The 11,880-nt window shown below is 46.7% G+C and overlaps 1 protein-coding gene across 4 annotated transcripts; it reads left to right on the top strand.

Annotated features, from left to right (window-relative positions):
- Positions 1 to 1,532: 1,532 nt before the first annotated feature.
- Positions 1,533 to 10,892, top strand: LOC122122482 (WD repeat and coiled coil containing). 4 transcript variants are annotated; one of them, XM_042696704.1, is made up of 5 exons: positions 1,533 to 1,640; positions 5,410 to 7,300; positions 9,354 to 9,468; positions 10,464 to 10,564; positions 10,677 to 10,892. In XM_042696704.1, exons 2-5 carry the CDS (start codon positions 5,429 to 5,431, stop codon positions 10,716 to 10,718), a joined length of 2,130 nt encoding a protein of 709 aa, XP_042552638.1. In that variant the 5' UTR covers positions 1,533 to 1,640; positions 5,410 to 5,428; the 3' UTR covers positions 10,719 to 10,892. The 4 variants fall into 4 exon arrangements, with proteins under 4 accessions (XP_042552638.1, XP_042552637.1, XP_042552635.1 ...); XM_042696703.1 differs by lacking the exon at positions 10,677 to 10,892 and having other exon boundaries at positions 9,357 to 9,468; positions 10,464 to 10,648; XM_042696701.1 differs by lacking the exon at positions 10,677 to 10,892 and having other exon boundaries at positions 10,464 to 10,648.
- Positions 10,893 to 11,880: the final 988 nt, after the last annotated feature.

Below are 11,880 nucleotides of genomic sequence, written 5' to 3'. Positions count from 1 at the left end.
GCTCTCCCGACCCCAGATCCCGACCCCACCGGCTGGGGTGGAGGGGGCCGTGCGGACGCCCCCGCCGCGACGCCCACCGTCTGGGCCGCACGCCTTTATTTAGCATCTACTCCTTGCTAACCTCCGGGGGGGGAATCAACGCCCAGCAGACTAGGAGAGAGCCCGCAGTTAAACCCACGCTTCAGCCAGACGTGCCCGACGCCGGGAGTCAGGGCACTGCGGAGGCCGGGGAGCGGTACCTACCTGACAGCTAGTGGGCTCCGGGAGCTGGGCGGGGGGCGCGAGGAGGTCCCGGTGAAGGTTGACTCTCCCTCATCCCACAGCAGTTCTGTTCCGTGCACTTGAGTTGGGGGAGGGGGGGAGGGCGCGGACTTCTCACTTTTCAAAGCGAAGAACTGCTCCCTGGGGACACCCATTGACTGAAGACTAAACAACTGTCCCACAAAAACTAGCTGAGGACCCAGACAGAAGCAGCCCTGAGCAATGAGTGCTGTGGAAGATGGGAGCGAATTCTTTCACCTTCAAAACAGACCCAGGAATCTTGAAAGATGCTTTCGCATTCATTCATTCATTCACTCATTCATACATTCATTCATGGAGCTGAAGATGGAACCGGACCTTCAGACTTGCTAAGCCAATAGAGGTAAACACTCTCTAGAACGAAATTTGCCAGAGGCAACATTTGTTTGAAGAACAAAGGGGAGTTTAAGAACCTTTGTGGTTTGTTTTTTTTTTCTCTAGTCATTCTAACCCGCATTGTTCCAAGAATCCAAGAATTCCATCTCAATTTACTTCTGACCTGTGAAGTGGAAGGTCTGAAGAGAAATTTCTGCCTGAGCAAAGGCACCCAAAATGGATCCTTGAGGGGTTTCTCCTCCATTTCCCCATCCTCTACTCTTGCAGGAGGTTAGCTCACAGACAAGGCCATCGGTATCCTTGACTGGTGAGGATCTCAAATCCTCCATGGGTGCTTCAAGATGTGGCCCAAAGTTTCCAAGTAATGAAGCCTAACAGCCACCACTGGCTCTGACGACGAGCAGTATGTTGACAGTGAGTGTAGAACAGAGGTTTGTCATTTGAACAGGCCTACAGAGAGGGTTCTTTTCAATGCACGTTAAAATAAGTGCCTAAGAACATTGTGTTTTGTGTGTGATGAGAGGGGCGAATAGGAAGAGAGTCAAATTGATGGGATTTCCAAGGGGCTCCAAACTTCTTCCCTCCTTCAGGAAAGACCAAAAGTATTAAGATACTCTTTTGACTCTGTGGTTCCGACTTAGATCAAGAAAAAAAAAACGACGAGAAGTTGGAGAACGGGTTAAAACATTTGGGTGGAAGAAATTCAGGCTGATTTGCAATCGGTGGTTTTTAGAACTACAACTTCCAGAAATGCTTGCAACAAAGTCAGAGCCTATTGGCCAGTTGGAAGGACACTTTCCTAACATGACACATCCACAAGCCAATCGTCAGGAAGCACTGCGGAGCCGGCCCCAGACTCCACTAACCAATCAGAGGACTGGGATGGAGGGGAAACTGCTGCTTCCGTTAGCTGCCCAGGATTCCTAATCTCCCATTCTGCGACCCCGAGGCTGCGTCGGGGACCCCAATGTTTCTGTGCGTGTGGGGGGGCAGCGAGAGTAAAGGTATTGTGTCTCCCGTGCTTGCTGCGGGCCGGATGTGGAGCTGTGGGTGGGCGGGGAGAGCCTTGGGCGGCGCTGGGAGGATGGGGGCGGAGACGTCCAAGTTGGGAGCGTGGGGCGCCGCGTGGGAGCGGGGGGCGGCCCGGCCGGCGCGGGTTTGGCCCGGGCCGTGTGTTTCCCGTGGCTCGAGGGCGCTCCTTACCCCTTAAGGAGACTTTGGAAGTAAAACGCTTCCCCCGCGAAGACTTGGCCGCGGCGTTTCGTGTAGTGGCCGGCCGCGTGTCCTCCGGAGTGCGGACTGTGAAATGGCTCCAGAAAGGAGTTGCTCCAACTGTCAGACCGCGTCGGGAAGCGCCGCCGTGCGGTCCGAGTGAAAAGGTGTCACGGACGGGGTGCCGCGCGAATAAAGATGCCCAGGCCGCCGACCTGGGTGAGGCCCTGCGCGGGCCCAGAGATCCCACCGGTGTAGATTAACCAAGGCAGCCGTAACCGACTAGTCAGTTAAGCTGTAATCAATGGCGTGTGTGTGTGTGTGTGTGTGTGTGTGTGTGTGTGTGTGTATGTGTATGTGTGTGTGTGTGTGTGTGGTGTGTGTGTGTGTGGTGTGTGTGTCCTGGAGCTTGAACTCATTCTTCTTCTCAAAGCTAGTACTCTTACCATTTGAACTCAGTGCCTGGTGTGTGTGTGTGTGTGTGTGTGTGTGTGTGTGGTGTGTGTGTCCTGGAGCTTGAACTCATTCTTCTTCTCAAAGCTAGTACTCTTACCATTTGAACTCAGTGCCTGGTGTGTGTGTGTGTGTGTGTGTGTGTGTGTGTGGTGTGTGTGTCCTGGAGCTTGAACTCATTCTTCTCAAAGCTAGTACTCTTACCATTTGAACTCAGTGCCTGGTGTGTGTGTGTGTGTGTGTGTGTGTGTGTGTGTGTGTGTGTGTGTGTGTGTGTGTGTGTGTGTGTGTGTGTGTGTGTGTGTGTGTGTGTGTGTGTGTGTGTGTGTGTGTGTGTGTGTGTGTGTGTCTCCTGGGGCTTGAACTCATTCTTCTCAAAGCTAGTACTCTTACCACTTGAGCCAGAGCTCCCCTTCCCTTTTATTTTGGTGGTTAGTTGGAAGAGTCTCAAGGACTTTCCAGTTCAGTTGTAGAGTGCTAGTAGGGGTAGGGGTGGGGGGGAGCCCAGGGACAGCTCCCAGACCCTGAGGTCAAGCCCCAGGATGGGAGGGGGTGGGGGACATTATGTAGATGGTTGATAGTGGTGATAACACAACACTTATAAGTGTATTTAACGAAAAGAACTCACATTGCCCTTTTAGTCATGGGGACAAAAATAATACTGATAAATCATGATGTAATTTTAATATTTTATAAAAATAGCAACAAGAGCTGGACACCTGTGGCTCACACCTGTAATCCTAGCTACTCAGGAGGCTGAGATCTGAGGACCACGGTTCAAAGCCAGCCCAGTTAAGAAATTCCGTGGGACTCTTATCTCCAATGAACCACTCAGAAAACCAGAAGTGGCGCTACCTGGCTCAAGAGGTAGAACGCTAGCCTTGAGCTCAAGAGCTGAGGGACAATGCCCGGGCCCGGAGAGTTCAAGCCCCATGAATGACAAAAAAGAAAGAAGAAATGCTACTGAGCTAAGTTGTAATATCTCAATAGTCATGTTGAAATCTAATAATTTATTAACTTTTTAAAGAATATGCTAAATAGTCTAACTTATAGTGAAAAATTGCTTAAGGTACATTTAATTTTGAAATTCAGTCAGTTGATACATGTGTCATCAAAGCTAAGAATAAAATGTAATAATAAAGACTGAAAGATAAAGTACAAAAACTACAGCTTTCTCATAGCTGACTTCTGAGAAATAGGCTGATAATAAAGAGCATGTCAACCAGATAACTTAATGAAAGCATATTTTTTAGACCCAATAGATACTTATTAAAATTTAAACAAAATTGCCGGGCGCTGGTGGCTCACGCCTGTAATCCTTGCTACTCAGGAGGCTGAGATCTGAGGATCGCGGTTCAAAGCCAGCCCGGGCAGGAGAGACCTTGAGACTCCTATCTCCAATAAACGACCAGAAAACCGGAAGTGGCGCTGTAGCTCAAGTGGTAGAGCGCTCGCCTTGAGCTGAAGACCTGAGGGACAGCGCCCAGGCCCAGAGTTCAAGCCCCACGACCGACCAAAAATAAAAAAAAAAAAAAGAAATTAAATAACATCACTACTTGTAAAAATGCTAACATTGTTAGAAATAGCTCAGGATGTCGAGGTGTTGCATAGGAATAAGGACACTAACTTGAAAAGAACTGTGCAAGGCAAAATTTACTTCTGCAGAAGGATGCACCATCAGCCAAAAATGTGGCAGAGGAGAACTCAGAACTGGCAGGCAGGCTGCTCCCTTTTTATTCCTAACCCAGCAGGCCCTGCCCCTCTGCTCAGATTGGCTGAGCTCAGGTTCACAATCTGCAAAAGGATGTAATTAAAATCCAAGGAACTTCTAACCAGATGTCTTAAAGTGCAGCTGGAAAATAATATAACTGAAATGTAATTAGCAAGGGCCAAGCCACCAGGCTATAGCAGTAATTTTTTTAGAAAAACAAGTCTCACAAAATGAACAGAAAGGACACAAACTAATAGGAAAAAGGCTAGGTGGCTCATGCCTATAATCCTAGCTACTCCGGAGGCTGAGATCTGAGGATCATAGTTCAAAGCCAGGCTGGCAGGAAAGTCCATGAGACTCTCCTCTCCAATAAACTGCTTAGGAAAAACCAGAAGGGGCATTCTGATTCAAGTGGTAGAGTGCTTTCCTTGAGTTGAAGACCTTGGGGACAGCACCCAGGCCCAGACTTGAAGCCCCATGACTGGCAAAAAAAAAAAAGCAATTTATGTGACATATTTGGGGGGGAAGCAGTATACTGTATCTTTTTTTTTTTGGGTCCGGTCGTGGGGCCTGAACTCTGGGCCTGGGCACTGACCCTCAGCTCTTCAGCTCAAGGCTAGCGCTCTACCACTTGAGCCTCAGCACCACTTCTGGCTTTTTTCTTTTTTGCTTATGTGGTGCTGAGGAATTGAACCCAGGGCCTCAGGCATGCAAGGCAAGCACTCTACCACTGAGCCACCTTCCCAGCCCCAGTATACTGTATCTTGAACTCAGGGTCTGGACACTTTCCTTAGCTATTTAACTTAAGGGTGGTGCTTTTAACACTTGAGCCCACAGCTCCACTTTTGGCCTCTGAGTGGTTCATTGGAGGTAAGAGTCTCACAGACTTTCCTGCCAGGTCTGGCTTCAAATAATGATCCTCAGATCTTAGGCTCCTGAGTAGCTCAGATTACAGGCGTGAGCCACTGGTACCTGGCCTGTCCCTTTTCTGGTGGTAGTTTATAACATTTGCTCATTATTGCTTTGCAATCTCTTTTTATTTATTTATTTTTGGGTCTGATCGTGGGGCCTGAACTCTGGGCCTGGACTCTATCCCTCAGCTCTTCAGCTCAAGGCTAGCGCTCTACCACTTGAGCCACAGAGCGCCACTTCCGGCTTTTTTCTTTTTGCTTATGTGGTGCTGAGGAATCAAACCCAGGGCCTCAGGCATGCAGGGCAAGTACTCTACCACTGAGCTACCTTCCCAGCCCTGCAATCTCATTTTTTAAATTTGTATTTAGTTTCTTATTTGTGACATTTCTTCTGTCCTTTTATCCCCCAACAGTATTCGTCCGTGAGGGGTTCATGTTCTGTACTCTGGAAATGCCTGATAATTTGTTCCTTCTTAATCATTTCAGATAACCTTGGTGAGAAAGGATGGAGTTGGGAAAAGGAAACTTGCTCAGGACTGGACTGAACATATTGAATCAAGCCATCCACCCAAGCCATGGCCTTGCCTGGACCGATGGGAGCCAAGTAGTCCTGACTGACTTGAAGCTTCACAGCGGAGAGGCCAGGTTTGGGGAATCCAAAGTTCTTGGACAATTTGAACAAGTCTGTGGGCTTTCCTGGGCCCCGCCAGGCCTAGCTGATGTGCCCAGTCTCCTTGCTGTCCAGCATAAGAAGCGTGTCACTGTGTGGCAGCTGGGTGTTAGCACTACAGGCGCCAACCAATGGCCAATGTCTCAGATTTCGGAGATTAAAGAATCACTCCCTATCCTTCCCCAGGGCTGTGTGTGGCACCCTAAAAACACTGTCTTGGTGGTGTTGACTGTACAGAATATCTCTGTTTTCCCTGACATTCATTTCCCTAATGGTTCCCGGATAAAAGTAGACATCAACACCCAAGGCCGCATTCACTGCGCATGTTGGACCCCGGATGGGCAGAGGCTGGTGGTGGCCGTAGGCAGCAGCCTTCATTCTTACATTTGGGACAGTTACCAGAAGACACTTGACAAGTGCTCCTTCTGCCCAGTGTTTGATGTGGACAGCAGTGTGTGCTCCATCAGAGCCACTGTGGACTCCCAGATTGCTGTAACCACTGAGCTTCCACTAGATAAGCTCTGTAGGCTGAATGCAGCCGAAACCCTTGATGTCCCCCACAATGGGGAAGACTCGGGTCCACCCGTTCTTCCAGTTGTTGGTAAAGGGCCCTGTGCAGATAAGGGAGCAACCGGTCCTGAAACAAAATCAGAAAACTCAGTGTCTCCTAATGAAATCTCGGTTTCTCCTACCTTTTCTGATCCCCTGGATCTAACTCATATACGATTCAACCGACCTACGTCTGAAAGGAGTCCCCTTATTTATCTCTCCAAAAAAGACTACCTGACAGGAACAGGCCAGGATTCTTCCCATTTGGTCCTTGTGACCTTTAAGAAGGCAGTTACTATGACCAGGAAAGCCACCATTCCAGGCATTCTGGTTCCTGATCTAATAGCATTTAATCTTAAAGCACATATCATAGCAGTGGCTTCCAATACTTGTAATATAATTTTGATCTATTCTGTCATTCCATCTTCTATGGCAAACATCCAGCAAATTCAGTTAGAGAGTAATGAAAGGCCAAAGGGCATATGTTTCTTGACAGACACATTATTACTAATTTTGGTAGGAAAACAAAAGTCCACTGATACTGCATTTCTCCCTTCTTCAGAGTCCGATCAGTTTTTCATTCGCTTGATTGTTAAACAAGTGGTGTTGGAAAATGTGGGCAGAGATGAATCCTTAGTGGCATCCAATGAAAGCCGAAGTACCTACTCTGCTTTCAGTGCTCTGTTTAATAAAGCACGTAGAGAAATGTTAAGTAACAATCTTTCCCCAGATGTTTGTCACCAAAACAGGGAGCCCTTATTCACAGCTGATGCTAGTTACCAGAAGGCGAGGCCCGGAAGAACCCTTGGTAGAGAAATCACCAGTCCCCCGCCCACTGTCTCCGAGGATCCCAGTGCCCTGGAAACACTCCGTAAGTTCTCCTGGATCTGGGCAACCTTGTCCAGACCCAGCAGATTGTCCGACCACGCCAGCATGCCAGCACCTCCCCATGTGCCTCCAAAAGAGAACTTACAAAAGGAAAAGGAAACCCATCAGCTCGCCAAGGAACTGGAGATTTTATCCAGGAAACTGACTGAAATGCAGCAGTATATTTTTGAGCTCATGGACTTTGTACATGAATACATGAATACCAAGAAGAAATCCTCTCCAGTGTACCCGCTTTCCCAGGATCCCCCTTACGTTTACATCATTTGCCAGGTAACTGCTTCTTTGAGGAGCAGCCATTTACATACAAGCCCCTACAGGCGTTGATACTGCCAAAAATACATTGAGGAAGAGGTGCTCTAATTGAAATGAACTGATGCGAGGATGTTATATACCTGATAGGCAAGTTGATATACTTTTACAGGTTGGTTGGATGTCAGCCTACAAACCAAGTCATACCAGTATACACCATGGTTTTATTGTGTTTTGCTGTGAGAAAAATGAATGACCATACTACACTCTGGTAGTTTATATTTAGGAATATGTATATGTGTGTACATATTAATTGTGTTCTTTCATTGTGAAAACCTTAAGCCTTGCATAGTGATACATAGCTGTAATTCCAGCCTTTGGGAGGCTAAGGTAGGAGGATTGAGTTTTGAGGCCAACCTGGCTGCAGAGGAAATTCTGTGATTGTGAGATCCTGCTTCACACAAACAACAGAAAACTTACTTATTCAGGGCTGGGAAGGTGGCTCAGTGGTAGAGCGCTTGCCTTGCATGCATGAGGCCCTGGGTTCAATTCCTCAGCCCCACGTAAGCAAAAAGAAAAAGCCGGAAGTAGCACTGTGGCTCAAGTGGTAGAGCGCTAGCCTTGAGCTGAATCGCTGAGGGACATTGCCCAGGCCCAGAGTTCAGGCCCCACGACCGGACCCAAAAAAAAAAAGAAAAGAAAACTTCCTTATTCAGTGGAGTTATTCAGCTACCCATTAGGTTTAATACCATTATTTCTGTGGGATTGTTTTTCAAAAATGGAATTGTTTGTTGTTACTAGACTTCCTATCAGAGATTTACTTAACAATGCACCTTTTTTTTTTTTGACCAGTCCTGGGGCTTGAACTCAGGCCCTGAGCACTGTCCATGAGCTCTTTTGCTTGAGGCTAGCACTTTACCACTGGAACTACAGCACCACTTCTGGCTTTTTCATTGATTAGTTGGAAATAAGAGTCTCACAGACTTTTCTGCCCAGGCTGGCCTCAACACCTAGTCTTCAGATCTCAGCCCCCTGAGTAGCAAGGATTACAGGTGTGAGCCACCAGTGCTCAACAACAGTACACATTTAAGACTGTCCTTTTCTGAGGCTGGGAATGTGGCTTAGTGGTAGAAGACTTGCCTAGCCTGCATGAAGCCCAGCTTCGATTCCACGTAAACAGAAAAAGCCGGAAGTGGCACTATGGCAGACTGGCCAAATAAATAGATAAATAAAAGACTCCTTTTCCTTATCTCACCATTATGAATAGATTAGAGTATGTTTTCGTGTTTGAGGAGAGAAGAAAAAGAAAATTCATCTTAAGCCAAATGTAGTAACGCATGCTCATAATCATAGAATTAATGTAGCTGTGACAGGCAGGCTGTGAGTTCCAGGCCAGCCAGAGCTACAAACCCATTCCTGCACCCCTTCCTCCTCAAATCATCAATGCCAGCATATAGGCTGAGGTGCAAGATTGCTTGGCACCTCCTGGGTAACATAGACCATATCCCAAACAATAAAACAAATTTCCGCCGGACCATCTAGCTCAAGCAAGAGTCTATCTAAGTCAGTGATTGAGCAAGGTGATGCTTTCATGCCAAAATAGGGGAGCACAAGGGCTGGGTATCTGACAGGGAAGTACACATAGGGTCACAGCCCAGACTCAAGGCCCTATCTTGAAAATAATACAAAAAAGGATTAGTGGAGTGGTTCAAGTGGTAGAATGCCTGCCCAGCAAGTTTAAGGTCGAGTTGAATCCCCAGTACCACCAAAAAAATTAAATTGAATGAATGAATAAATAAATCGAATCCATCCTTAGTCATTCAAAACTTTTCATATAGAAACATACTGCTCTACTTTTGGCCTTTTGCTGGTTAATTGGAAGTAAGAGTCTCATGTGCTTTTCCTGCCTGGTCTACCTTCAACCCACAGTCTTCAGATCTCAGCCTCCTGAGTAGCTAGGATGACCCGGGTGAGCCGCCAGTGGCATCCAGCATTCACATTCTATTCTTAAGAAATGGTAACTTGATTATTTCTGCAACCAGTTTAACCACTTTTTTTTTTTTTTTTTTGGAAGAAGCCTTGTTTTGTTGGTCCTGCTGAAAAAAGAGCCGTGCTTCTCTGCAATGGCAAGCTAAGACTCAGTGCGGTTCAGCAGCTGTTCGGTCTCTCCCTTGTCGAAATGCTGCATGGTAGGTTGAATTCAGAACCTCCCTCCCTCTACCATGTGTTTTACACATATGCATCATCCAGGGGCTTGCTAAATAGTGAACAAGTATTATTAACTATGTAATGTATTAGAGGTGTTGGAACATATAGAAAATGTGGTATCTTAGGAAATTTACATCCTTAGTGGAAAAAATCTAAGTGTGTAAGTGGAAAAACTAGAAAAGAATTAAATAGTAAGGAAACAGAATGTCTCATATGTCTGTTGCACTAATTTTTTTTTTTAAGAAAAAAGTTTACAGGGCTGGGAAGGTGGCTCAGTGGTAGAGCACTTGCCTTGCATGCCTGAGGCCCTGGGTTCGATTCCCCAGCACCACATAAGCAAAAAGAAAAAAGCCGGAAGTGGCGCTATGGCTCAAGTGGTAGAGCCCGAGCCTTGAGCTGAAGAGCTGAGGGACAGAGCCCAGGCCCAGAGTTCAGGCCCCACGACCGGACCCAAAAAAAAAAAAAAAAAAAAAAAACTTCATTAAAAAAGAAAAAGAAAAAAGCTTACAGCGGGCTGGCACCTCACACCTGTAATCTTAGCTACTCAGGAGGCTGAGAGCTGAGGATTGTGGTTGGAAGCCAGCCCTGGCAGAAAAGTCCCCCATGAGACTCCTATCTCCAATTAGCCACTCAAAAACCAGAAGTGGAGCTGGGGCTCAAAGTGGTAGAGTGCTAGCCTTGGGCAAAAGAGTATAGGGACAGCACTGAGACCTTGAGTTTAAACCCCACAACCAACAAAACAAAAAGAAAAAGGCACTCCAGATTTATTTCATTAAAAAATAGTTTGAGCTGAGTACCAGCGGCTCACTCCTGTAATTCTCCCCATTTTCTTTAGGATAATGAAGTTTGATGTCATCAACTACTATATTCATTCAAAAAGTCCATATTTGTAGTCAGCTTTTTTGTTGGTAGGCATTTCTTTTGTAGATTTGAGTAAGATATCCTACATTGCCAGTGTGTTCATTTTACTTTGCAGATTCCCACTGGATTGTTCTCTGTGCTGACAGCGAAGGCTTCATCCCATTAACTTTCACAGCCACCCAGACAGTGGTCGTGAGAGATGGTGGCCTGTCCAGGGTAGGTGACTCCAGAGACTCTTACAGTGGGGATCCTTCACTTCAGATCCTACAGGTCTTTGGAGACCTGACTTCCCCAAGCTGAGCTAGCCCTGGCTGTTCTCCTCATTTAGATAATATGGCTGACACCTGTTTGCAGAGTGTTTACTTCATAGTTCTTCAGATGCAAACATCACAAGCAAGCTTTGAACTTTGGGCCCTCCCTGGTGGGGTTTGCATGGTTACTCAGGTGAGGCATCTTTGTTAGATGATTCTATAAAAGTGATTGTTTATTTGCTTATATATTAATGAGTGTGATTTTGTTTAAGGGCAGAATTCCCAGAACAAAACAATACTGTGGGGCTGGGAAGGTGGCTCAGTGGTAGAGCGCTTGCCTTGCATGCCTGAGGCCCTGGGTTCGATTCTTCAGCACCACATAAGCAAAAAGAAAAAAGCCAGAAGTGGCGCTGTGGCTCAAGTGGTAGAGCGCTAGCCTTGAGCTGAAGAGCTGAGGGACAGCGCCCAGGCCCAGAGTTCAGGCCCCATGACCGGACCCAAAAACAAAAAAAAACCAATACTGTGGTGGGATGTGGATGAGGTTTAGTGGTTTTTCAGAGGCTTTGTCCCTCCTGCCTGAAGCTGGTTTAAAACTGTCTTAGGAGCATTACCAGGTAACTTGACATTGTTGTGTTTTTCTTGGCTTGAGGATGAGGGTAGGGATGCTGCTGGAAAGCCCGTGCTCCTGTTACCCTCCAACCAGCAGGAATCACAGCAGTGTGAGTGAAGCCACAGCTCTCCCTCCACTCCCAGCGCTGCTCACATCTGGGGCAAGTTCTGCTGTTCGTCTTTTCCTCTGAGATTTAAATCTAACTCTTCTACTTCCTTATGCAATTCTGTCCAATTAAGGTCCAGGTACTGTAAAATACTGGCCCTGGGTATATTCTGAATGAAATGTCAAGAGATTTGACCCCTTTGGATTCTACTGGGGCTTGTACTAATGCTAGGAGACAATGCCAAGGGCTAAGGCACAGGTATGTGCTGTTGCCACTCATGATTTTTCTCCTCAAAGGTGGTGGTTTCATTTCATACTTTGGTGATCATAAACATTTCCTCTACTTCCCACACCCCACTCCTGAGCAGTAAGCCTCTTCAGTTATGACTTTATCTGTCTTGTTTGTCTGTCTGTCTTTCAGTGTTGAGGGGTGAACCCAGGGCCTTGTACATGCTAGAAAAATGCTCTACCACTGAGCTATACAACTTGCCACTTTAATTTTGCTATGTTTCTTTTCCTTGCTTTCACATCTTAAAAGACCAGCATAGAATCTATGAGAGAATGTA

The sequence above is a fragment of the Dipodomys spectabilis genome, unplaced genomic scaffold (assembly GCF_019054845.1).
Source record: "Dipodomys spectabilis isolate Male_0828 unplaced genomic scaffold, ASM1905484v1 ptg000210l, whole genome shotgun sequence".
Taxonomy (NCBI): domain Eukaryota; kingdom Metazoa; phylum Chordata; class Mammalia; order Rodentia; family Heteromyidae; genus Dipodomys; species Dipodomys spectabilis.
The sequence above is the reverse complement of the archived record's forward strand: the minus strand, read 5'-3'. Positions and strand labels throughout refer to the sequence as shown.